General features: G+C 39.6%; 5 protein-coding genes and 1 long non-coding RNA gene across 9 annotated transcripts; 4 read left to right on the forward strand and 2 right to left on the reverse strand.

Annotated features, from left to right (window-relative positions):
* The first annotated feature begins 353 nt into the window (after positions 1–353).
* On the forward strand, positions 354–7,493 carry LOC116603327. 4 transcript variants are annotated; one of them, XM_032364394.2, is made up of 3 exons: positions 4,362–4,522; positions 5,334–5,437; positions 6,248–7,493. In XM_032364394.2, exons 1-3 carry the CDS (start codon positions 4,442–4,444, stop codon positions 7,434–7,436), a joined length of 1,374 nt encoding a protein of 457 aa, XP_032220285.2. In that variant the 5' UTR covers positions 4,362–4,441; the 3' UTR covers positions 7,437–7,493. The 4 variants fall into 4 exon arrangements, with proteins under 4 accessions (XP_032220287.2, XP_032220286.2, XP_032220285.2 ...); XM_032364396.2 differs by lacking the exons at positions 4,362–4,522; positions 5,334–5,437 and adding an exon at positions 354–540; XM_032364395.2 differs by lacking the exons at positions 4,362–4,522; positions 5,334–5,437 and adding an exon at positions 1,303–2,265.
* A 1,778-nt stretch (positions 7,494–9,271) lies between these two features.
* LOC5519483 (centromere protein S) lies at positions 9,272–11,230 on the forward strand. The gene is made up of 6 exons (XM_032364310.2): positions 9,272–9,417; positions 9,618–9,669; positions 10,153–10,224; positions 10,301–10,334; positions 10,448–10,514; positions 10,913–11,230. The coding sequence occupies exons 1-6, from the start codon at positions 9,349–9,351 to the stop codon at positions 11,051–11,053; spliced, it is 435 nt and encodes a 144-aa protein (XP_032220201.2). The 5' UTR covers positions 9,272–9,348; the 3' UTR covers positions 11,054–11,230.
* Positions 11,231–11,486: 256 nt separating this feature from the next.
* Positions 11,487–25,983, reverse strand: LOC116603296 (centromere protein T). The gene is made up of 8 exons (XM_032364308.2): positions 25,864–25,983; positions 15,321–15,516; positions 14,737–14,905; positions 13,600–14,527; positions 13,392–13,445; positions 12,914–13,018; positions 12,441–12,545; positions 11,487–11,843 (listed from the first exon to the last, which is right to left on the reverse strand). The coding sequence occupies exons 2-8, from the start codon at positions 15,510–15,512 to the stop codon at positions 11,723–11,725; spliced, it is 1,674 nt and encodes a 557-aa protein (XP_032220199.2). The 5' UTR covers positions 15,513–15,516; positions 25,864–25,983; the 3' UTR covers positions 11,487–11,722.
* Positions 11,574–12,648, forward strand: LOC125559048. Its single transcript, XR_007306300.1, has 2 exons — positions 11,574–11,654; positions 12,357–12,648. It is a non-coding gene; the product is annotated as an uncharacterized LOC125559048 (long non-coding RNA).
* On the reverse strand, positions 15,830–16,986 carry LOC5519551 (heat shock protein 27). The gene has a single exon (XM_032364309.2). The coding sequence runs from the start codon at positions 16,791–16,793 to the stop codon at positions 16,221–16,223; it is 573 nt and encodes a 190-aa protein (XP_032220200.2). The 5' UTR covers positions 16,794–16,986; the 3' UTR covers positions 15,830–16,220.
* On the forward strand, positions 17,132–18,318 carry LOC5519484 (heat shock protein homolog). Its single transcript, XM_001639322.3, has one exon. It carries the CDS (start codon positions 17,495–17,497, stop codon positions 18,050–18,052), a length of 558 nt encoding a protein of 185 aa, XP_001639372.3. The 5' UTR covers positions 17,132–17,494; the 3' UTR covers positions 18,053–18,318.
* Positions 25,984–26,014: the final 31 nt, after the last annotated feature.

Consider the following 26,014-nt stretch of genomic DNA (forward strand, 5'->3'; position numbering starts at 1 on the left):
ATAGGCTAATTCATACAAATACCTGATCTACTTTCAATCAAATATTGCTATAAAGTATTGACTTTACTCGTGGATGGTCATTTCATAGTCTCCTTGCAAAGACACCGTTGTTTTTTTCAGATGTATAAATAATTACAAAGAAGTGTTCGATCGACTTCCCTAATAGTTTACGTTAAAACAATGAGTTAATTTTAGAAGCGACATTTTTTGTTCTATTAAGAACGCATTTAGGCAATACATACTAATTAAATAGATATATCGAAATTGCTCTTCTAATAAAGATAAAGACATCCATGATGTGATCTGTTGTCTGTCGGCATTATTTCGTCTTTAGAAAACACCGACGTCAACAAATTGATAGCAACACCAAGTATGTTTTTTACAGTAAGACTCAAGTGAAGACCTGAATCAGACCTAGAAACTCGTTCTAGCTCGATGCCTAAATTACGATACTTTTACGCAATCAAGAGAAGCTTAACTGTTGACATGAACAATTGATTGATTTCTATTATTTGGATTTTTTGTGCATGGATAAATAAGGTAAGGAATATGTGAATCTTTGTTATAATCGAAGCACGTTCCAAGTGATAAAAAAGTTAATGGGAAAAGTGACTGGAGAAAAAAGACAAAGAAGGTATTCCGCCAAGTAAGTCAAATCATCGTAAACTGTCAAAAGATAAAGGTACAGCAGAGGCGAAGTTAGAAAAGGGAAATTTCAAGTTCACTTCATGAGTGATAGAGTCCCCCCATGTCGTTGCTTTCGTAACTTTAGTTAACAACAATAAGTGATGCAATGTTGGCGTTTAAAAACTCCCTAAATGGGAGACTACAGTAGGCTCGATATCAGCCGTCGCTAGGCCTCATCGGCCCCACTAACCGCTAACGGGGGAAATAGATTGCAGGCTCACAGGAACGAGTAGGAGATCGAGCCTAGGGGTACCCTGGGTACCAGAGGCTCCAAGCTTCGTTGTCGCCGCTTTGCGCGGCTCTTCCATTGGTGTGAAGCTTGGGGTCTCTGGTAGCCAGGGTAGCCTAGGGGCTACAGGAGTGTACCTTTTTTTCGCCGCATACTCGTCTTAAGTGAGCCTCCGGTAAACAGAACACAGGTAACCCAAATGATCCTGTTTTTTATAAAGGATATGCAATGAAGTACCAAATATTTACTCAAGTGTCTTTTGCACTAATCACAGTTTGCGATGGCCATTGTATTGTTAAGCGTTTGGCGAATCCAGTTTTCGAATTTGCTTTAAGCATTTTTTTCCTGCTCATCAGTTTCAACAACAACAAAAACCCACTTGCTTGCCACAAGTTCCAGGTCACTGCCTCGTGTGTGTTTTTAGGGCTAGTATATGAGATGGGTACGAACAGTGATGAACTATGTACGGATGAAGTACTAATGGTTACGAACTATCACAGAGGGAGTACGAATGGTTACGAACTAGCACAGAGGGAGTACGAATGGTTACGGACTATACACGGATAGAGTACGAATGGTTTCGGCCTATGTAAGGATAGAGTACGAATGATTACGATTTACGAATTATGTACGGATAGAGCACGAACGTTTACCGACTATGCACGATAGAGTCGAATGGTTAAAAACTTTCTTCGGATAGAGCACGAATGGTTACCGACTATGCACGATAGAGTCGAATGGTTAAAAACTTTCTCCTGATAGAGCACGAATGGTTACCGACTATGCAAGATAGAGTCGAATGGTTAAGAACTATGTACGGAGATAGAGCACGAATGGTTACCGACTATGCACGATAGAGTCGAATGGTTAAGAACTATGTACGGATAGAGCACGAATGGTTACCGACTATACACGGATAGAGTCGAATGGTTAAGAACTATGTACGGATAGAGCACGAATGGTTACCGACTATACACGGATAGAGTCGAATGGTTAAGAACTATGTACGGATAGAGCACGAATGTCGGTTGCATGTACATGTACGAATAGTGTACGAATGGTTACCGACTATGCTCGATACAGTCAATGGTTACGAACTCTGTAAGGATAGTGAAAAATGCATACTAACTGATTGCATGAGCTAGGCTGGCTTTGTTCGCGGTTGCACACAACCTCAAGCTGTGGTCATGCCGTGAGCTCTTATTGAAATATCCAGCACCACAGGGGTTCCGAAACTCCTGTTATGTTGATATCACTGCTAATTTGAAAACCTAGTAAAGCTGGTCTTTTCTTGTGTTATTGCTCTTCGCCTCATGGTTAACGCCGACTCAAATTGACCAGCTACAATGGTAAGAATGTATAGAACACTAACAAGCTAGAAAATGGGAGGGGACTCTTGGTATGGAAATCATTAAATAGAGTATATAGAAATGCGTTCAACTTTATAAACGTGATGGATATGACATAACAAAGAAGGCTGAACACACTGGAAAAAAATGTGCTTTCACGAAATGTGCGATACTAGTTCATTTGACCAGCTTGTCATAAGTAGGCGAGGAAGTTCAAATATTTGACTTCAGATGATTATGACATGCTAACTCGCTACCAATATAATATTGATAAAGAAAATAATGCAAGATTGTACCATTCTTGAAATCAATTTTATTAATGGTTAAAAAAGACCCTGTGCGTTCATTCTGGAGATATTTTAGTTACATTACAACTGTGCGGTTAATGATTCTATCACCTTCGATTACCTATACATTTTAGCATCCTCTCTCCCGCTGGCTATCCGTCGTAAAAGTCAATTATCTTTATATTATGAGCCCATAACGTAGAACACGGCAACGGTATAACGGGTGACTACGTCATCATCCCTGTCAGTCGAACGCCTCTACGTCATGACAACTGTCAATCACTTCTCTGCATCAATATCTTTACGTCATGAAAATTGCCAATGACTAAACGTTATCGAGGCTAGCTCGATAACGATTCCTTCAGGTCATGACAGCTGTCAATCATTTAATTAATGGGATTACGTCTTCAACTCGTCCCTTTACGTCATGACAGCTGTCAATCACCTTACTGCATAGAATATCTAGTCAATATGAGTTAGTCCCTTATCAACTTGTTATTTACGACAAAAAAACTCGTTATTTACGACAAACACCGACCCAAATATCGAATGGCAGCCACTTGGCCCTATTCTACATTTAAGAGGTAATAATAAGATGTAATAATAACAATTTTTATGCGTTCTTGGTTTGGTTTTCAAAATCCCTTGCAACAAAATGTAATTGTTAAAGTGTAATAATCAAGCCAGTACAAAAGAGAACAAAGCGATTACAGTTTATTAGTACTGAATAAACTAAAAAGTATTTCACGGATTTTTGAAAAACACTCTATAATCAGATAGCATCACTATCAAAAAAGTAGAAAAAAAGCCTTAAGAGGTAAAAATGGAAATCAAAATATCAGCTATTACCGGGTCTTGTCTACTTGTTTAAATAACTGATAGTTAAAATCAAACAGAAAAAGTTGGTAGCCACATCTCGTATCTAATCGATGACTAGAAAGGTCTTCTGGCAACGCAATCCTGCCGGGGGAGTATGGGTACTAGAATGTTCTTGAACAACCTCGTTTCCAGGGGCACAAGGCGAAGGCTCCTAGCCTCGTTCTCAGTGTCCCTCGTGTTTTTTTTTATTGTTGTCATACACGGATACTTGACCACATTAGATACCGGACATGTATCTAATCCCAGGTTTCTTGTCTTTCGCCAGCTGTTTGAAGTAAAAAATACTGCAGTGTTTTTTTTTAATTTTAGTACACAAACATCGAATAGCAGGCGTGTACACGGGGAGTGTGCGCAGTGTGCGCGCACCCCCCCACCCCCATTTCTTATTAAGGAATCTTAAAATATTATTCTATTTCCATATGATACCTATGACTGCGCACCCCCCCCCCCCCCCCCCGGCCAATCCTGGAAACGCACCTGAATAGTATCTTTTGCAAACTGTACATCTGGGAATTTGGAATTTAAACACCGAAAGAAAAGTTTTAGAAGCAATACATGGTAACTATATTTCACAAATGTACTTCCTGCCATATTTTTTAAATTCTGGTGCCTTCTCCCGGATTCGAAATATCCTGAATCCTTCCCCGGGTATAACGCTTCTGAAAGGATATTAAAAAAGCATCGCTTTTACCAGAGAAATCTATTTAATGGAAGACAAAAAAAATGGAAAGAACCCCAGAAGACCCCCCCTTGGAACCAAGGAATATAGGAGACTTGCTTTGTGAAAGGATTACAAAGCGACACAGCGGTAATCGCAAGGAACGAAACGAGAGAGCACAAGATGACACTGAGTTTATCCCCACCAACTGAGCTATACAATCGATGAGCGCCAATTTATCAAGTCAGCAATTAAGCTGCGCGCGCGCCTTTTCCTAGTATTGACATTAAAGACAATTTATATTCGTTGAAGCAGGTGTAAATATTGTTAGGTAAGTCGGCTCATTATGTAGATGCACTTAGAGTCCCAAAATACACAAAAACTTGACTACGGCCAACAGACGACGGGAATTTCATTACACTTCAAAAGACCTGTGAGTATTTGTTTTGCGGGTTTATGAACACTTCTATGAACATCGTATTTGTTAGATTAATACATTTACCAAGTAACTTCGCTAATTTAGAGATAAAAAGAAAATCTACTTGGAAGCACAATCATTTTTGTGGTTACTAACTGCGAAAAAGAGAATGCCACAGAATGCGAATATTTCTTTTTACTAAAAAATCGCTGCACAGGAATACTTCACAACATATTTTATTTTACCATAAAACTCAAAAACACAGCTCGTAATACATATATTATTTCGGTAATTGATTACTTTTTGTAAAAAGTGAAAGTGGATTTCTAATGCTATGGAAACGTTGGTATCTCTTAAAAAAAAGATGCTTACGATGTTAAAGTAGTCATGGATTTGTTATAGAATATCAATAACGTGCAACTTTTCATAATGATAACCATGAGCGAAGTGACAGTACACTTTTTATTTTTCATTATTGGGACGAAACAGGTTTTATGTGACTATGCCTATTTTTATCTCAGCTTCTAGCTAAATTTCACTGGATGTCACTCCCTTGGGAAAAAAGTTATTTTATCCCATCTTAGGCTAACAAACTGACCACTAATGAACTAACCAATAACCCATTCACTTCACTTAAAACCAATTTGCGTCATGGAGTTATGCATAAATATGAAAAATATATTTCTGTCATCGAAATGTCAATATGTAAAACCGAAGATAAATTCCCCAATAAACAGAAGTGTTCATTATTAATGACACTTTCAACTACGCGTTGGTTTTGGTCAAGGTGAATAAGATTAAACTAAAATAGAATTTATTTCATCAGAACATCAACACAGTACGAATATTAAAAGGAAGAAAAAAAGACGAACCACGAAAGGACTTGACAGGGAGATATCATTTTTTTTGCCGGGAGATTGTCAAGATTAGGTAAAATATCCATCCGTCTGTAACCATGCGAAGGAATGGAAAAAGGTTAATGCTAGAATAACTTTGCGTGTGGTTTGTATATCCGTTTGGCCAAATAGACCAACGTCGATTAATGTTGCCATGCCAACACCTCTAACGGATCATTCTTCCCCCACACACGAACGTGTTCAATTAAAACTAAATCATTTCTCGTCGAAACTATATTCTATAAACCAATTTATTTTACTCTGTAATAAAATGGCTGCGTTTTGGCTTTGTACAGGTGATATTCTTCCGCTTCCAGCCTTTCTATTGTCATTTATTCCTTTAAAAAGCCCTCGAAGTTGTCAAACAAGCAGTTTGTCGTAGTATCACCGCCATTCAAATTGAATTGTCGGTGCTTCGGATGAACTATTTCGTACAGTACAGTGTGTTATGTATCTGCCATTCCAAAGGTCACATTTATTGTCAAGTGTACTATCGCAACCTTTACCGTTTCAAAAGTTAATTAAGGTTTTACTTAAAGCAAATTGGAATCTGTTCATTAGGAACTGGTACAGAATGGGGAAGTAGTCAAAATGTGTACTCTACACAATAGACCGGAATTCAGAGAACACTCTTGAGGATAAGATTGATTAAATAAATTACCTTACCTTTTCCTGCATAGAATAAAGGAATTAGTGATATCTCCTATTCATAATTTCCTTATTAATCTTTAAGTAGGAACGGGTACCAAGATGCCAAGATGGCATAGCTCCAAGTATCATTTATTAAAAATAATGCTTTTCCTTTTTCTGAAAAATGAGTAAGAGAGTATATGGTTTCTTTCAGGGACAGAAGTTTCGGCGCATGCGTAATGCCGATCAACGTTACGTGGCTCACAGAGCCCCCTCCAAGGGCCCAGCACGTAATCCCGAAGCATACCCGAGCCCCTCCGTTTCGAGGCGCCAGTAGAAATAGGTTCCTGAGTTGCAGCACAATGTCCGTGAAGCCGAAAGAGTTTGACGAAAAGCGACAACAGATCCGTGAGGTTTACGGAAGAGCACTGCTCGAAAAGAAGGAGCGGAAACCTAAAGAGGTTACTTTCGTGACAAAGGTTCAAATAAAATCCAAAAAAAGTACAACAGCGGGTTCAAGGGCTGAAAGTTATAAAGACATTAAGGAAGAAGATGACGATGACAAGGAAGAAACCGAATCGATAGAAAATACACATAGCGACTTCCATTCAGAACCGTCATTGAGAGACTCGAAGAGAGACGAATCCCCATTTTTCCCTTTCCTTTTCCCAGAAAAATCTTACACGGGCGAGGAACCAATCGAATTGCTTTGGGCTGGGGATAACACAATCGCGGAGTTTGATGAAAGAGAGGAAGTAAAGGGCCTAGTACGAGCTTTGTCCCGCAGACTTCGCGGGACGGATGGCCGATCCCGCGCGTACCAAAAACTGACCGCCGCTTATTCGCGACCAACGAAAGGCGAGCTGAGTTTGAACGAAAAAGGACCAGTGCCTATAATACCAGTGATAACAAATGAGAAACATAAGCAGAAAAAACTTCCTCAACAACCCAAGCAATATTATGTGGGTCACAGCAAGCATCGTACGCGCTCATGGTCTCTGCCAGAAAATATGCGCAAGATTGTAGAGATCCCCTCGGTCAACCTTGAGGAAATTACGCGAGTGGTCCCGCGACCCTCGAGCCTTCCCGCTACTGTAAACCCAACATCAGTACACGGCTGGATACTGACGAGCTCAGCCCAGCTCCCCTCGAGTTCGAACCCAAACAGAAGGGAGAATTTTAACGAGTTTATGACACACCGATGCAGATTAAGGTCTCGAGAGGAAAAACGCAGCAAGAGCTGTTTTCCCAATGTAAAAATTACTCTCCCACAAGGAAAGCCGATAAAAATCAAAGTAGACACGAATAACAGGCTAGGAAAGGGGGAATTCGAGTCCCCCGTTCCACCATGCTCTCCCACAGAATCAGACGACGGTAGTACAAAGGGCGCTGATGCATCATAGTCCCTGGTGTTGTTCGGGGTTCCTGTGGTTAACGTGCGGAAAGATTGACAGGAAAAAGAAAGGGTTTCACTGACGCCACACCACAGGAAACTCGAAAAACCACAGGAGGTACGTCAGCCGAGTCCACTAAATAATGTACCTCAGCGAAGAGAAAATACTCCAGTTTAGCTTAGGCAGCGAATGATTACCGATGGTCAGCTTGTATTGGCAGTCAGTTTGCAAAGCAGCTGCGTACTTACTCGTTTTATAGCCATCCTCAGGGACCCAGGGCGTCGCGGAGATCGGGCACACAGGGAGCGCGCGAGAAAGAAAGAGCACTGAAAGACGCCCTGGGTCCCCGTGGATGTTTTATAGCCTGCGCGGCAAGCCAAAAGGGTTGGGAAAGGAGACGGAGACGAGGATGCACTCGATACTTCTCTCCAGGCACGCAGGATCTATCCCTCATTCTCCCGAGCCCTCTGCGCTTGCTTCGCAGGCTAGCAGTTTTAGGAGCGCCCACCTCATTCGGTACCAAAGGGTGCGTTAGACTTGCCCCAATTCGCCCTCTTTGATTTTCCCTAACAGGAGCGCGCGATCTGATGGGTGTTTTCTTTCAATTTCTAACAAGCTGGCCAGCGGACTTTGAGAAAGTCTAAGGGTGCGTTAGCCTTGAAAGAGTTGAGTTCCTGGTCAGCTTGTATTGTTGAGTTACTGTACTCTGGTCAGCTTGTATTGTCGAGTTACTGTACTCTAGCTAATCATCACTACACGTGATAAACAAAAATTGCATTTAAGTTTGTGAAAATACTTAAAATGATTAAAAGTTTAAATTAAAAGTTTTAATTATTGTTACGTTTACTTACAACATCGTTCCAGTACAAAACCTTTCTTCACTTCTAGACAATCAATTGTTTCTATCTAGCCTCCGCAGGCGTTTCTTTACTGAACAGGACTTCCTTTGTCTTAATTGTTTACTTCCTTTGTTTTTGCATTTCCAAGCACCTACAGATAAAATGCCGTTGCTGGCGTTGATCTCGTATTTGTGTAAAAAGGTTGGGTTTCTGTTCAGGGTTTGAATTGCTCATTTGCATTTTAGTTACCTTTTATGAAGGGGGGAGGGGGGGGGGGGGGAGGTGAAGAGATTTTGATTGGGATGAGACCTTTAGCATAAGGGGGCACTGAAACTGCCGTGGACTTAACCTCAGCTAATGAAACGGCATCAAGCTCCCATTGAAACTGCCGTGGACGTAACCTCAGCTAATGAAACGGCATCAAGCTCCCATTGAAACTGCCGTGGACTTAACCTCAGCTAATGAAACGGCATCAAGCTCCCATTGAAACTGCCGTGGACGTAACCTCAGCTAATGAAACCGCATCAAGCTCCCATTGAAACTGCCGTGGACGTAACCTCAGCTAATGAAACCGCATCAAGCTCCCATTGAAACTGCCGTGGACCTAACCTCAGCTAATGAAACGGCATCAAGCTCCCATTGAAACTGCCGTGAACCTAACCTCAGCTAATGAAACGGCATCAAGCTCCCATTGAAACTGCCGTGGACGTAACCTCAGCTAATGAAACGGCATCAAGCTCCCATTGAAACTGCCGTGGACGTAACCTCAGCTAATGAAACCGCATAAAGCTCCCATTGAAACTGCCGTGAACCTAAACTCAGCTAATGAAACCGCATCAAGCTCCCATTTTTGCGAACATCATTTCACTGTGTGTTTGTTTGTTTTTTCTCCCGATCGACAGTTTGTTAACGGAACATCCACCTCCCCATTTTTCAGATATGCTATAAAAAAGATCGGCGCCTTTTAAAAAAGTTTTGCCGTTTTTTTGAAGTATACAAGAGCGGTTGAGGTAACGTTGGGCTTCCTGTTTTCGAGAAAGACTGAACTCTAAATACATTTTTGGCGGGAAATCCAATCCAATATGGCGGCCTCGGAGGAAGAAACAGATCTCGCTGCAGAGACTGATTACGAAGCTTTAGCCTATCAGCAGGTCAGAGATACATGTAAAACTAAATTGAATGCACATATTGCTATTGTCTCAAAATAACTAAAGTCGCTTGGTAGTCTATTATGTTAAAGGCATTTAAGGATGCTTTTGGTATGGCACACGATCGTACATACCCATCTTGTAATTTGTTATTGTTGTCTTTTGTAGTCAAATCTTTCCATTTCAATCCTTTGATATTTTAGAGATTAAAGGCGGCGTTGCACTACACTGTAGGCAAGATATGCGAGGAAACTGGTAAGCTGTCTACATTATTAGAATGCGAAAAATTGGGAGCAATAAGACGAGATTGTATTAGTTAAACACGAGGTTCCGCTATAAAAGGGAAAGCTCCTTCCACCCCATGGGTCAAGAACAACCAGTCATCAATCAGTCGCTAATGCGTCAACGTGTAAGGACAATTGCTCTGAGCGCTACATTGAAGTTTCATATTCTAGACCTTTATCACAGACAATGCTTTCGCCCAGAAAATCCTATATGGCGACGAGTCCACAGCGCAAGTAGCTTGGAACAAAAAACGATATTGTTCCCTCCCCCTTAGCAAGGGAATCTGTTCAGGAAGTTCGGGTAGCTATTTCTATTCACTCTTGGTGAAGGTTTGATGGTGGGTAGGAAGGGTAGCAAGCAAACAACAAAGATTGTAAACTCTACTAAACCAAGTTAATCACTAGACACACATTTTGTCCAAAAGGGCTAATAATTGACATATTCCCTTCAAAGGAGCTGAGGCAGGATTGACATTTTCTCGTCAGTTCATTGCAGCCCTAACAGAGACCTCATACAGGCAATGTGGTATGTAATAAATTGATGGTTCATCTATATGCTTTTTGCTTATATTTTTGTATACCAAATTCTTTCTTAATTTCAGAATCATTTGCTGTGGATCTGGAACTTTTTGCAAAGTAGGTGTCCACATCTACAATCAATAGCCCCACCATAGGCAATCTAAATTTTAAACAAATTAGAAATTCACACTCACAACAATTAAATTGTAAGCTCTTTTTTTTAAACTTAGACATGCCAAGAGGAGTACAATTAACAACGAAGACGTCAAACTTCTTGCAAGGAAAAGTCCTTCATTGGTATGTTATGAACAAATCTCATATCTGATTATGCTGTTTCTTGATGCCACAAGACTTTAAGGGCTCAAGAAGTTATGCTGGAAAAAAAATCTTGAAATCTTGAGTTTTGAAACTCTTTTGAGATCTACTGCATGCCCTATTTGTTTGCTACAGTATTTCATTTTAGTTCGGTGTTGCAGGCCAGTAGCCAAGGGATGGTTTGTAAGAACCCCCCACTCAACTGGAAGGTCTGTTGTAATGAAGGAACAATGTGGGCTTAGACAAGCTACTTTAGATAAAATGGTCAGCTAAATGGTTAAACAATACCTCCCCCCACGATTCAAAATCCTGGCTACAGGCCTGTGTTGATAATTAGTATTTGTTCTAAGCCAACTTGTTGCCCTTGTCATATTTCTAAGGCGCAGCACATAAAGAAGTTTGATAGTGAAATGACTACAGCTCTGGAAGCAGAAAAAGCCAACAAGAAGGAGAAAAAAGCTGCAAAGAAACAGCAAAAGAAAAATGAACCCACAGAAGATAAAGACAATGATGACACATGACACACTGCAGCAAAAATTAGTCATGTTTATTATGAAAATAATGTTGAATTATGTACAGTTTGTAATGTTCAAGAAATCTTCAGTGATACTTATTATCAACATATACAGACGCACTAACATCAACAGGAAGTGAGTTAGCATTACACAAAAAAATATAAAACAAATTTTATGTTGTTATACTATATACTCTTTAAAATGTGTTAAAGTTTTGCTAAAAAATACAACAATCTCCAAAAACAATTAAGAGGGTAAAAATCCAAAAACAATTAAGAGGTTAAAAAAACTATAATCAATTTAATAAACAAAGAATTAAAATGAAAAAAAAAATGTACCTAGAGAACTATATGTACACAAGTCCTCTGACACATCAATTTTTTTAAAAACACAAGACTTAAAGGCACGGTAGATACCCAGGGTTATTATTTTTTTTCTAAAAACATATCAAACAGTGGCAGATCCATTGATAGCCAACATTCACAAATTTACCTTCCGTCATGTGTTATATACTCTCCTTTATACACTTCAGGAAATCCTGGATCCACAAAGCAGTTTATTGTCTATAGGAGGTACACAACCCAACAAACAAGTTTGCTAGCAGACTGTATGTATTATATGATTAACTTGTTTAGTTCTCCCTCATACTTGCGTACCTTCTGTAGATTCTCCATCCTACTTTAAAACAAGTTTGTTACCAGACTGTACAGTTGGTATTAGCTCTTGCCGGTACTCCAGTGGTAGGAACTTTTCAATAAGTGAATTCAGTGAATGCTTAGGTGTTACCAGTCCCTGCCTATAGAAACAAAATGCTGTTAACTCTCCCTTTGTGGAACACCTACCATTGTTTTAATCTATGTGGCAAGTGTTTCCTTGTTTTAGCAAAAAGTTTGACTGAGCAAGGAGCTGGGCCATGCAAAAAATAAGTGGGGGGTTACACAGGTTACCATTGTTTAGTAATATGGGGAGATTAAAATGTAAGCGGCTATTTTCAGTTATTGACAGTGGTTAGGGGAGGGGTTGTGAGATTTGAAAGCCACCTATTAGAGAAAAGAAACACAGTCACCCTCTCTGCAATCCCCCTCTGGAAAAACTTTGTAACCTGGGACCATGATAACGTACCTAAACAATGTCAATGTAACACCAAGTATTGGGAAGAAAAATACACAAGCCCATAGCAAGGAGTTTAGGATTGATTGATTGACAGGGGAGGTGGTTTGGTTACCATTTTCTCTTATTTATTTCATTAAAGCAAAAAAAGCAAACCTAGTTTGGTAGTGACTTCTAACCCATCTCTCTTATGCTACAGGCTAGGATACAATTACCACCCAAAGCTCATGGGAGTGAGAAAGCTAAACAACATAGAATGAATTCACATGGAAGGGACTTCTACCTTTTCATGAGCAGTTCCACGTCCCCCAGCTCAATAGTGCGGCGTCCTGCATGTCCACTGAACGCCACCAAGTCAGCTGCCTGTTGCTTGAAAAACATCACTGACCTGAAAGTGGTTAATCAACTGATATTCACTCTAAATATTTATGTACTGTAAAGAGGTATTTATGGACTTGGGATTTATCCTATAAAACATAAGGATTCCTTTGTATTGATTTTTTTTTATTTTAAACGAAGGTATTTTTTTATTCTTTAAAAATGGTCTAATTTTCAATATGATAGAGAAAATACAATATGTGCCATTTAGTCAAATTTATAAGAGAGTGTCCATTCACCCCAGGAATATATAAAAATTGGGAATCATCGATAGATAATATCAGTGAATTATCTACCACCCAGTAATTCCAGACATTCAAAAAATATATTCTCAGAATCACTACAATCACCGCAAAGGACAACACAAAGCACTATTACCCTTGTTCAACAGCAGCCAGTGCTTCTGTAGAAACCTTGCTGGCCGAGAAATGCTGAAAGATACTCTTGACAAGACTTCTTGGCAGACCACACGAGGTGCTAGGGCTAGAAAAAACCACATTGATTTTAATTGGCAAAGACTTTCTCGTCAGAGCAGCGAAGGCATATGGTGGAGTCTTAATGTGACGATACTTGCAAGGGTGGATTGGGTGGCTATGTATCTATACCCCCCCCCCTGCACCCAATAATTTCTGGTAGTAATTTTATAAAATTTCCATCTGTTTTTTTGTGTTTGTTTACTTATTTGTCCATCCCAATAGTCTGATCCCCCACATACTATTTATTTATTTATTTATTTATTTTTTATAACCTGTAACAAATATTAAAATTTATGCCAAGTTAATGACTGAATGATTCTTTGGCATAATAATCTACTGTAGATCAACTAAATTGTATTTTTGTCATAAAATTTACTTACATCTGTGATTTGGAATCACTGGTATTCTTTTTGCTTATTGGTGGCTTTCTAGCGCTGCAAAAAAGTCATTGAAAAAAGCTTCAGCTACTTTCACTCCAAGAAGTATGCAACAAAAAAAAATGGAAAACCTGTTTATAGAAAGAAAAGCTTCTGGATATTCTTCTGTACATAGTACTATAGTTATTAACCTTTACAGTATCACTTATACCTTTTATCATTCTCTTGGCTCATTTTTCCAAGCTGCTTCAAGTCATTAAGAACCCTTCTTCCACCTGTCAGCACTCTCCTCTCCTGCACAGGTGGAAGCTCAGGTGTGACTAGGCTTTTCCATTTACTGCCCTGTAACGGTGCCATCATAGACTCAGGTATCGTTTGACTTTCTTCCATGTGGGATACTGCCATCATACAATCTGCTTGTTGTCCATCTCTAGACATTGACGTAGTGCCTATTGTGGTCGTGTTAGGGTTGGCAGAGCTTCCCATCCAGTCTAGGTCTTGTGCGCTCTCACTAGAGTGACTAGGAATTGTTTGATTTCCTTCCATGTGGGACAAACGAGGCATAGACTCACTGAAGGATTCAGCAGAGGGCTTATCCACATCCTCATCCGTCTTGGACAAATCAGGACTGGAGACAGGCATGTCAAAGGTTGTGCCATCAAGGTTTTGTTGGCCGCCTTGATCATCCATGGTTTCTTCAGCAGATGCTATTGTGGGAGAAACACTGCTTATCTTTGATTTTCCAGGAGAGAATTCATAGTCAACATCCAAAATCTCTGATATATGATATGTTTTGATAGATGTATCTGTGACCAGACCATCCTTTGGCACACTTGCATGAAAAAACTTATTATTTCGACCAGGGTTTTCAGTGACTCCAAAAGTATGTTCCTTTGCTTTGTTCAACAAAGCAGAGTCATCTGAATTTCCAGAGGTTTCCTGGGTGAGGTTTCCCACAGCAGTCTCCTCAACTCCAACAGCTGAAGCATCCCTACCCAACTCCTCTGATTCATCCCTACCCCTTGATTCATGGTCTTGGAGCCTGTCTGGGCTATCTAATCTGCTTCTTTCCTTTGTAAGACGATTTCTAGTAGCATTGATGTCAGTTATTTTTCCGACAACGGGAGTATCTTCCGGGGCTGGGAAGGAAAAAAATGGGTTTTTTTCTGTTTGTTGAATAGTAATGTAGCAGAGTAACAATGATCAAGACTACAAAAGAAAGGGCATTTAAGGTAAAAACTTTTCAGTTCCCAACTTAGGTGTAACTTAAGGTTAAAAAATAAACAGAGATTAATTATCAACACTTGTTTTAATTTTCAAGGATTTTATATATAAGGCTTATATTTACCTTCTCTCAAAAGTGTTTCTATCACTGTTCTTGGAGTTGCATTATCGCCAATCGTGCGTCTCCTTTTTTTGCTGACTTTTGATGCAGAGCTCTTGAGACTTCTCCTCTTCTGCTTATGATTGGCTGCTGAACTTCTACTTACTGATAGATTATCCAGGAAGCTTCCGATCTACATGAAAATGACCAAAGCTAAAATAAGGATATGTGATTGGAATGTAATGATTAAGTTTGGAGTGGAGGTATTCAAGTAAAAAAAGGTCAAAATCTAAATGTTATAATTTGCTGCGCCAAAGTACCGCATTCACACCAGCACTTAAACCAGTTTAAAGGTGGTTTAATTAAACTATTTTAAATCTTAAACTCCCAAGGGTGGACTGAACCAAGAACAAAACTAAATAAACTTTACTGTGCTGTACCTGTTACTAAATGATCAATAAGAATTCAACACAATGAGAAACTTGGCAAGTTATCAGGCAAAGAAAAACCTTGTTTAATTAACTAACATGGTTTTGCTGTGAATGCAGCATGGCAAAGATTTTATAAACAAAATTATTTTTATTTTTAGTGGATTCTTATTGACATACCAAGGTTCTGGTAGTCATCTCATTGGGAGTGGCCACGTTGACCACATACCCCATGGGGGTGGCACCCCCAGGTCCATGACTAGGTGCGTCAGGTGTTTGTTTTGAAAGTTGACTCCTTGTGGTTGGTCTTTTTGGTTCTGTGTCCAATACTGATAGTGCACCAAGAATGAGCCCTCTGGGGGTTTCCTCCATTGTTCTGTTTAAAAAAGGTGCACAAAACAGAACTAATGGTTGGTAAATAGACAAAAGGTAGGTAGGTATCAACAGGCTGACTAACAGTCACAAGTTGGCAAGCAAACTGACAAACACAAGGGATAAAATCGGACAGAAGTTTTGAAACACAGACATACAAGAGAAGATGTGATACATTATGCTTCTTTTTTTGTACGTTAGAGAACTGGGAATTGGAGATTGGATGACATACTAGTGGCAGGAAAGTCTGACACAAAGAGAGGACCTCAAATCTACTGGCTATGTAAGAGCAAGGAATTAGACACAAGAACAAAATATTTTTTTTAGGAACATTACTTTATTGTATTTATTGACCTAACAGTTCTTTCTAAATGGATCAATAAAGTGTTCATATTTCACTAAAGATCTCTATTGATACATATTTTTAAATAGAATCAGCAGTTTCTAGATATTACACTTTATAAACAAAAGCAACCATGGTAGTACATTGCAAAAACAAATATGTGCACCGAAATAAAAAAAGAAAAAAAAAACCTGGAGGTCAAAACCTATAGCTGGCACTTAAGTTAGTAACATGTGAGCATCAAATTCCTATGTTTATAATTGGCACTTAATCTAGTAGCATTTGAACCTTATAGTCCTATGTTATAAGTGTCCCAGTACTATGTTCGTGGTGTTTACACATCTCCGTACTGTTCATATTCCACTCTACTTATCCCGGAGAACCTTCAGCTCTCGGACTGGCGGTAACGCCGGAGCATTCCTTTTCTTCGCCTCAAAGTGCAGCTTTCCTTCCTTATCAAGGCGAGTAGTGAGTGAGTCCATGTCGACTTCTCTCGGCAGTATGAACTGGCGATTAAAGTGCATGGCATGGTGATGTCCTTCATGTTCAACTTCGTGGTTGGCACTCACAAGCAACTCGTTTCCGAGAACTTGGACCTTGATGGCTTCTGGAGGAAAACCCTTTACGTCCATTGCCATACTAAACTTATCGTCTTTGGATTCTTTTTTTGCGCCGTCTGGTTCTGGTAGCGCTTTCATCGCCTCTATGTGTAGTTGTCCATGGTTGGAGATTCGAGTTTTCACATTGCTCGCCTCGACTCCTTCAGGCAGAGTAAATGTGCGTCTGAACTCCTTGAGCTCGAACCCAAAAGGCCCCTCGTTCACATGTCTGCCCTGTACCTTCACAACTCCGTTTTCAACCTTGAAGGAGATTTCCTCCGGTCGATATTCTCTCACGTCAAGCTTCGCAATTTCCAGCTTGTTTTCGTTATTGGCCATCGTTATCCGGCTTTGCTAAGCTTTTTTTTTTATTTTCTCCTGTGCTTCAATTCTGCAAAACATGCTTGAATCGCGAGTTGTCTTCCTTTTATACCCTTCCATCCACTTCCATTCTGGAAAATTCGCTCCAAAACAAGTAAATTTTCGTCAATCAGGAATTACTTGATAAGCAACTCGCTTGGCAATCTCGAAACTTCGGGAAAAGCCCGGATAACACTACCACAGGAAGCCCGTGATCAAGATTGAAAAGAAAGGATACAAAAAACAATTTTTCGAATCAAAACATGGAAATGAATTTATCGCGTTATTGTGAAATTATTATGTTTTGATGGCGCAACTGTGTTTTTCGGATAAAATAAGCAAATATTCGTTTATGTTTGCGAGTAGCCTGGGTACTAATAATGGCGGACGTAAATTCTAGAATCCACTCAAATAATCACTTGTTGACAGTTTTTGCCCTGTTTTCTCGTTGTTTCTCGTTCTTTCCATAGAGTTTACTCAATTTTTGCTGAGTCACTGCACGCAATAAGTTATTTTTGTTAAGACTCGAGCTTTCTGGATAATTCTTACACCGGGTATAAATATGCGAGCGCTACCGGAGAAAAACAACAACTTTGAAAAGACACAGCGAAAAAAAAAAAAAAAAAGATATCAAGCAAGCGACTTCGAACGCGGAGCACTTCAAGGCCTTAGAATTATATATGGATTCGGATAAGTTCCAGATCGCTACCCTTGACGTCAGGGAGTTCAAACCTGAGGAAATCTCTTGCAAAGTTGAAAATGGGAAAATCAAAGTCTCCGGCTTACACCGACATGAAAGCGAAGAAGGATTTGATTCCAAGGAATTCCGTCGATGCTACAATCTTCCCGAGGGAGTTGACGAGTCTTCCATCTCCACACGGATTGCAGAGGATGGCATGTTGCATGTTGAAGCTCTAAAGAAAGCACCTCCGGCAACAAAAGAGAACCAGTCAGCGGCCACTAAAGACGATACCAAGTTTACGCTTGCACTAGATGTGAGCGACTTTAAGCCAGAGGAAGTGGACGTCAAGGTGTACGGGCACGAGCTATCAATAAGGGCAAGGCAGGAGTGTGAGGAGCACGGATTCTTTACTGCGCGTCAGTTCAACAGGCACTTTGTGTTGCCACAGGAGGTAGACATGGATACACTGGTGCCACGCCTTGCGAAAGATGGGGTGTTGTACATTGAAGCAGATAAGAGACCTCTGAGACAGCTTGAGATTGTTATGGACAGTTAGGGCACACCAGTGCAACAGCAGAAATAAGAAGTCACCTCATATCAAAACAGCAACCCATGACACAAATGGATGGGAACAGACAGGGATCTGACACCACAAAGAATTAGAAGAAAAATGAATTATAGGAATCTTAACACAACTGATAAAGGCAGCTGTAAAGGAGATTACTAAAAAAACACTAGAAACTAATTAATAATAATAATTATTATTAACAAATATGCAATTATATCAGTACCTAGAGTTTATAATAAAATATTTTTATGTAATACTGTCTACATAAATAGTACACTTCCACAGGAGTGTCTACAGATCTTAGGGTTTCTTGATTATTGATAGATTAAACTAACCTGAAACAGGGGCTCATAAGTAGGGGCAATCAACGTCCCCATATCCTGGTACTATATAGGTGTCACGGCGTTTCCTAGGATCAGGCTATTTTTAGACGCGCGGATTAGCCAATCAGATGACAGGCATAAAAAATTGACTTTGTCTCAAGGATTTCAAAATGGCGGCCGAGAAGGGGTAAAACGACGCTTGCTTTTCAAAGTCTTCCTACATTGTCATGTGCCTCCTAATTTCTGAACCCTTTTAGCCACAGAGAAAAAAACATTTTCTCACTAGCCTTGGACTATTTATTTCTCCATGAGTGGACTCAAACTTTGTTAAGAGGACATTTTTTCTTGCTCTTGCAAAAAATAAGTGATCATTTGTATCAATCTATATAGCTGAGAGGCAATATTATCATTCATAAGGTTTTTGATACTGCTAACTAACTAACTAACAATAGTGTTAGAAGTAACACACGAAAGTTTGTCTTATAAAGACTTTATTTAAAGAGGAAGCACTTAAAGCCGCATTGTCACCAGTTTACTTCCGGTCGATAACGTAACAATCTCCGATGGTTTTTAACGGAAAACGCGAAAAATATTTCAAAATATTAAAAGCAGTGTGTTTATTGGAAGTTTCTTTGAGGATGTGATTGATAATTTGGAGCGGATGGCCTGCTTAATATCTCGGATTTTAATAGATTCTTTTGTCTTTTAACGGTTGAGGTTTCCGTCGGACCTCCGGAAGTAAACTAAAGACAATGCGGCTTTAATAGCCAATTGGCTAATAACCTTGTGGCCCTCACCTAAAATATTAAATACAAAAAAAATACAATTACACTTACTAAAAATATATGATAAAAAATGGCAGAGAAGTATATATAAATATATATCTATATTAAGCTATATAAAACTAAATAAACATAAATCAAACACTATAAAAATTAAACGTTAAAATGTTGCAAAATCTTTTGATCATGTAGAGCCTTGTTCCATAAATTAATTTTAAAACATCTAAGAGAGTCTACTTTTCTGGCATCTAGACTTAAACTGTTCCATAGTTTTGATGCGGAGACAGCAAAGGTGCGCCCACCTTCGGTCTCACGCTTATACTTAGGGCATATAACATTAAGTTTACTGTATCTCGTGTTTCTAGAGTGACGATCACTGTTTAAGGACAAATGTTCTTGGAGATAACTTGGTACATTACCGTTTATGCGTTTGTACATAACTGCGCAATGATCAATTTTACATATGTTCATAGAATGGAAGCCACTGTTAAAAAGTTCGACTGATGGAGTCAAACGGTCCGCATACAAGATTGTTCGCGCCGCACGCTTTTGAAGCTTTAGAATTCTGTACTGCGACTCTTTGTCGCAAGATGACCATATTACATTAGCGTAATTCAAAACGGGCATTTTGATAGCATTAAAATAATTAATGCGTTGGTTTAATGGCAGGTACGAACGAATGTTTCTCAAGATAGCTATGCGGGAAGCGAGCTTTTTACATACTTGTGAATGTTAAATGACATATGAATACTATGTGAATGTTAAATGACAACAAACTATCAATTTCAAGGCTCAAGAGAGTTGCTTTGTTAACATGATCTAAAATTGTATTTCCATTGATTGAAATATTAAGTTGACTGTTTAATCTTGTGGCTAGCCGTTTTCCTGTAATCGTCAGAACCTTGGTCTTCGATTTATTAAGTGGTAGCTTGTTTGCAGTAGCCCAAGACTGAATTTCGCTTACAGAGGTGTTTAACGAGCGTTCCAGTTTTGAGATATTTTGGGTATCCGCGGATGCTGTGACTGTTGTATCGTCAGCGTAAAGATCTATTTGAGAGCTTACATGCAGCGGGAAGTCATTGATGAATAGAATAAAGAATAATGGACCCAAAATGCTCCCTTGAGGAATTCCGTGCTTGATAGGAGCGTCACGTGACATCTTGCCATCCACACATACCACTTGCATCCTATTTGATAAATAAGATGAACACCATTTAAGTTCCTGACCGTCAATTCCATACACCTGTAGTTTCTTTATCAAGAGTCCGTGGTCAACCATGTCGAAGGCTTTTTGGTAATCTACCAACACCATGCCTGACACTTTGTCATTGTCTAGATTAAAAAAGAGGTCATCTATCAATTTGATTACGCAGTTTAAGTACTACGCTTTTTACGAAAGCCTGATTGCCTTGAATAAATAAGATTGCTTTCGCACAGAAACGCGTAAAGCGAATCATGCACATGACGCTCAATTACTTTCGATAAAACAGAGAGCACTGAAATAGGACGAAAATTGCTTGGATTATGCTCACTTCTACTTTTAAACAAAGGCGTGCCCTTAGCTTTCTTCCAGCGTGATTGACATGTTCCCATAGAAATGGACAGATTTATGAGTCGAGCAATACTTGGTGCAACTGCTGGTGCAACATGTAAAATACGGGCGCTAATTTTGCCGATACCAGCCGCCTTATGTGCGCTAATCTTATCTATTATGTGCGCAACTTGACAGTTCGTAATAGCTGGAATTTTAAAATGTAAATCTGGATCCTTTCTAGAGTTAACAAAGTTTATCAATAGAGAGATATCAAAGTTCACATTAGTGAGCTGGCTTCGTATTTTTTCAGCGATGGTAGAAAAAAAAAGAATTAAATTGCTCAGCTATCTCCGCTTTATCAAGCACATCGTGATCATCAATTTTCAACTTGTTGATTTCTCTACATTTCTTATTTGAGCCAGTAAGAGTTTTGATAGATTCCAGATGGCGCTTAGATTGTTTTTGTTCTCCTTAATGGAATTGGTGTAGTATTCACGATTGTTGAACGCAAGATTTTGACGGCTTTGTTTCTCGCGACTCTATAACTGATCCAGTCATTTGCATCATCTGAATGCCTTGCCACCTTAAGAAGGTGATCCCTTGTATGTAGCTGTTTTACGACGGCTTTTGTTATCCATGGTTTCTGGGTGGTGAGCTTCACACGTTTATGGCGTTTATATAGTCCACTTCAGAGGGTCCTATTGAAGTGAGATGCGCAGACTTGCGGCGCGCGCGTGAACGGCAATGTGCAGCCCGCCCCGAGCTAGCATTATAAGCGCAATATTTACTCACTTGTTTTTATAACAGTTAATTGGTAATCAATGTAATCGAAAGATTGAAACAAGTGAAAGTATAAAGTCCCCAAGATCGTCCAGCGCTAGATAGAAGTCGAAGTTACGAAAAAAAATTTTGTGCTCCTATTTCAGCAAAAAAATCTAATTTATTATATTTATTCATAATCTCGTTGCTCGAAAGGTTGTCGGTTCAACATACTTGAAGTCTTTGCCGATGGCCATGCTCCTGGCCATGTGCACCCGAATATAGGCTTTCTATATAGATTTAGACAGTCTAAAAGCTCCTCATTAGATATCGGGATCCCTGTGGTGGTTGTAACCTTGGCCACCAAGTGTTTGAACCCCCCCACCCCACCCCTCTTAATAAATTTTGGTTGAGACGACACATCAGGTTAAGATTACACATCAGATTTAGATTATTTCTAAAAGGCAACGAGCCTTCTCCAGGGGTGGCAAGGGCTCACCAGCCTTCCACTTGTGGCGTAATAAGGTTCAGCGGCTAATTAAATCTTGTAAGCGCACCTTCTATGAGAGAAAGGTCGAGGCCCTCAAAGAGTCTAACATCAGTCGTTGGTGGAAGGAGGTTAAAGCTTTATCTGGGGGCTCCTGTCGTAACGGAAAGTGGTACGATCAGCTCCTTGTTACAAGTGATTCCGACCCTCTCGAGTCTCTGTGTAACAGGATGAATTCCTTCTTTGTCGGGCTGACCTATGACCTCCCCCCTCTAACTACTCGAGATGTGGCATCCTTTCAAGTCGATGAAGTCCCTGCTAGGTTACTTGCCACCATCCCGGAGGTGGAGCAAGCCTTATCTGCCACCAAGATAAAAAAAGCACCCGGTCCCGATGGAATTCCCAATACCATCCTGAAGACCTTCGCCTTCGAACTTGCTCCGGTCATATGCGACCTTTACAACAGCTCGCTAACTGATGGCTTCTTCCCATCTCCTCTAAAGTCTGCTATCGCACGTCCTCTCCCTAAGCATGCCAAGACCGTGGAAAACGATGTGAGACTTATCTCCCTAACGTCACAAGTCGCCAAGATCATGGAAGGACTAACACTTTCGAGAATGCTCCCCGCTGTCTTAGATAAAATAGATAGTAAGCAGTTTGCAGTTGCGTCTAAATCTACCGAACAGGCTATTGTCTATATTCTACACCTTATGCTTGAGGCCCTTGATCTCGGCAATTGCTCGGTTAGACTCTTTTTCGCGGATTTCAGAAAAGCATTCGCTTTAATTGACCATCACATCTTACTAGATAAGTTAAAATCACTTAATGTTGAAATGGCACTTTTGCGCTGGGTTGCAGCCTTTCTACAAGGGCGTTCGCAGTCTGTTTGTCTCGATGGTAAAACATTTTCCTCGCAACTACTTAACGGGGGAATCCCTCAGGGTACCAGGCTTGGGCCCATTTTCTTCTGTGTAATGGTCAATGACTTGGTCAGGACGTGGCCCCCGCGGGCTAAGTTCGTGGACGATTTGACTGTTCTTGAGGTGGTACCTAGGAACTCACCATCCATGCTAGAACACATTGTTAACGACATTCAAGCATATACCCTAAAGAATAACATGCGCCTTAATCCATCAAAGTGCAAAGAAATGTCCGTTCTTAAACTATGATAGTTGCAGTTGGCAGCCCATGGCCGTAGGCGGTAATACCATCGATCGGGTGCAGTCGTTCAAGCTGCTTGGCGTTCTCATATCGTGTGACTTGACATAGGTTGCGCACTGCGACTTCATAATTAAGAAGGCTAACAAAAGGCTTTATGCTCTAAGAGTACTTAAAAAATGCGGCCTGGATGTCATAGAGCTGATAACAGTCTACGGTCACTTATCAGATCGGTCATTGAATATGCGTCTGCAGCCTTCGCGAACCTTCCAAATTATCTGTCTGACGCCCTAGAGAATGTTCAGAGGCGCGCGCTCAAGATCGCTTTCCCAGTTCGTAGTTATGAGGGCTCACTCACGCTTGCAAACCTTCCAACGTTGCACGAGCGAAGAAATATTGCATGCCAGCGGTTCGTTTCCAGAATCAAACTAGAGAATCCTCTTTTTCCTATTATTAAAGGGCGTCGCATTACACATGATTCAGGGTATAACCTCAGGTCTAATTCTACATCATATCAGAGGCAAACTAATACGAGTCGGGTCTTTCAACGAGTTCGTTACTGTTAAATATGCTGATTACATTTGTATCTCTGGCTCACCTGTAATCCAGTCTATACTTGGAAAGGTTGAATTAAACTTATTATTAATATTATCATCATCATCATCATCATCATCATCATCATCATCATCATTATTATTATTATTATTATTATTATTATTAATATTATAATTATTATTAAACTTATTATTATTCCCCAAGTGATCCACAATATTTCAAGAGCCTGAAACTGTTTGAGTGACAGCATCATCTTTCCATCAATAACTTTTTTGAAATATATTAAAAGTGCCATTACTATAATGATGGCAAGTCTTATTACAGGCCAGGCGCCCGTTTCTCGAAACACCAGAGAATTCTCGGGCCCGAAAACTTTATTTTGCATTTTTGCTCAAAATTTCGCATGTTTTTCCTCTGGAGAACCGCTTTCGTGTTTTAGAAACACTTTAAACTTCCTCTTGGTTCGTATTCCAAATGATTATTCTCAATAGGGCTATTTTCGAAGTTTTGCTAAAGCCAAAAAGTTACCCGAAAAGTCTCGGGTAAAAGAGGTTTATCCTTTACATGAATTTTTCTGGTGAAATACAATGTTTGACGATATTTCAACACATTTAGATACCATAAATTTTAAAGGAATTAGCCAGCTTTTCAAATTTAAGGAATAAAACGTTTTCGGGCCCGAGAATTTTTGGGTGTTTCGACAAAGTGTCCCCAGGATGGCAGATACACTCCTGGACTTTTTTTGCAATAATTTTAAATGTTTTTATGATTTCTGGACAGCCAAGAGGTCAGTCAAAAGAGAGTCAAATTTGAACAAATTAAGATACTGTTAGTATGTAATACTTCAAGTATTCATAACCGATTATAAGTTAAATGAGAAAGTAACAAGTATCAATTTTTGAATTAAGCTTAAAAATGGAAACAGAATTTACAAAAAAAGACACAAATGTAATGCCCTTTATGTTCATATACTACTTTTACATGGTTATTTTTTTACAGTTTCTTACCAGATCAGGGCAAGTTGAGTCCAGGGCAGGTCATGAGTGTATATATTAATGTACAAACACAATTACTTACAGTTTTGAAGAGCTGGTTTAATATAAATGTAAAACACAAAAAAAAACAAGACATAAACCATGGTATGTTACTTCTTACACTATTGTTAGTTAACTAGCAGTATCAAACACCTTATGAATGATAATATGGCCTCTCAGCGAGAGAATTTTGAGATCGAAACAAATGATCACTTATTTCCGAATTTATGCTTTGCAAGAGCAAGAAAAAATGTCCTCGTAACAAAGTTTGAGTCCATGGAGAAATAAATAGTCCAAGGCTAGTGAAAAATGTTTTTTTCTCTGTGGCTAAAAGGGTTCAGAAATTAGGAGGCATATGACGATGTAGGAAGACTTTGAAAAGCAAGCGTCGTTTTCCCCCTTCTTGACCGCCATTTTGGATTCCCTAAGACAAAGTCAAATTTTCCAGTCTGTCATCTGATTGGCTAATCTGTGCATCTAAAATAGCCTGATCCTAGGAAACGCCGTGACACTTATATAATACAGATGATTGCCCCTACTTATGAGCCCCTGGCTGAAATGAATCCTTATGATGCAGTTGTTATAGGTTGTAGGGTATGGGGGGAGGGGGAAATATATGAGAGGATTTTTTCTCCAGGAAGTGAGCCTGAGTGTGAAGCCCAGGAAATTCCTGGGCTTTGTGGGTTATGAATATACAATTGCCATTTCCAGGGTGTTAATGATCTAGTTCGTTATATTTTGGAGCTGAAAGATGTTTAACCAACTGGGAATTTTTAAATAGTTAGAGAGGACAAAGAGGTGATAAAAAGATAAAAAAATAATATGGAATGATTCAGGATGAGCTGATGCTTTTGGTGTGAGATTTTTAGCGTCTTACGAATTCACATATTCTTAAATCCTCCAGGTTAGAAATAAAACAAAGGAAGACAACTCTATAAAATAGCATATATGTATGATGAATTTACGGACGGAGTACTTATAAGTAAGCTTACAGTGTCATTTCAAATTGCGATTGATTGATCGATGTTTTTGAAAAATAGTTGTATGATTACTTTTTGCCTCCATCGCGCAAAAATACTAATAAAATCGTACAAAAGTATATTACTATGTGTCTTAAAAATAATGTTTCAGCCTGTTATGGCATGAGAGGTCTGCAAAAAAGCCTACCTTCGTTTCGTGTGATAACCAATTATCCGTTGTTGTTGTCCGCCATCTTGTTCATATCTCCCGCCTTAAGCCCGAACTGCATCCCGGGATATGCCGCATGGACGCGCGGTCGCTAAGCAGGTGCCGAGTCATTCCCTTCAAAGAAAGAATC

Source organism: Nematostella vectensis, chromosome 13 (genome assembly GCF_932526225.1).
Source record: "Nematostella vectensis chromosome 13, jaNemVect1.1, whole genome shotgun sequence".
Classification (NCBI taxonomy): domain Eukaryota; kingdom Metazoa; phylum Cnidaria; class Anthozoa; order Actiniaria; family Edwardsiidae; genus Nematostella; species Nematostella vectensis.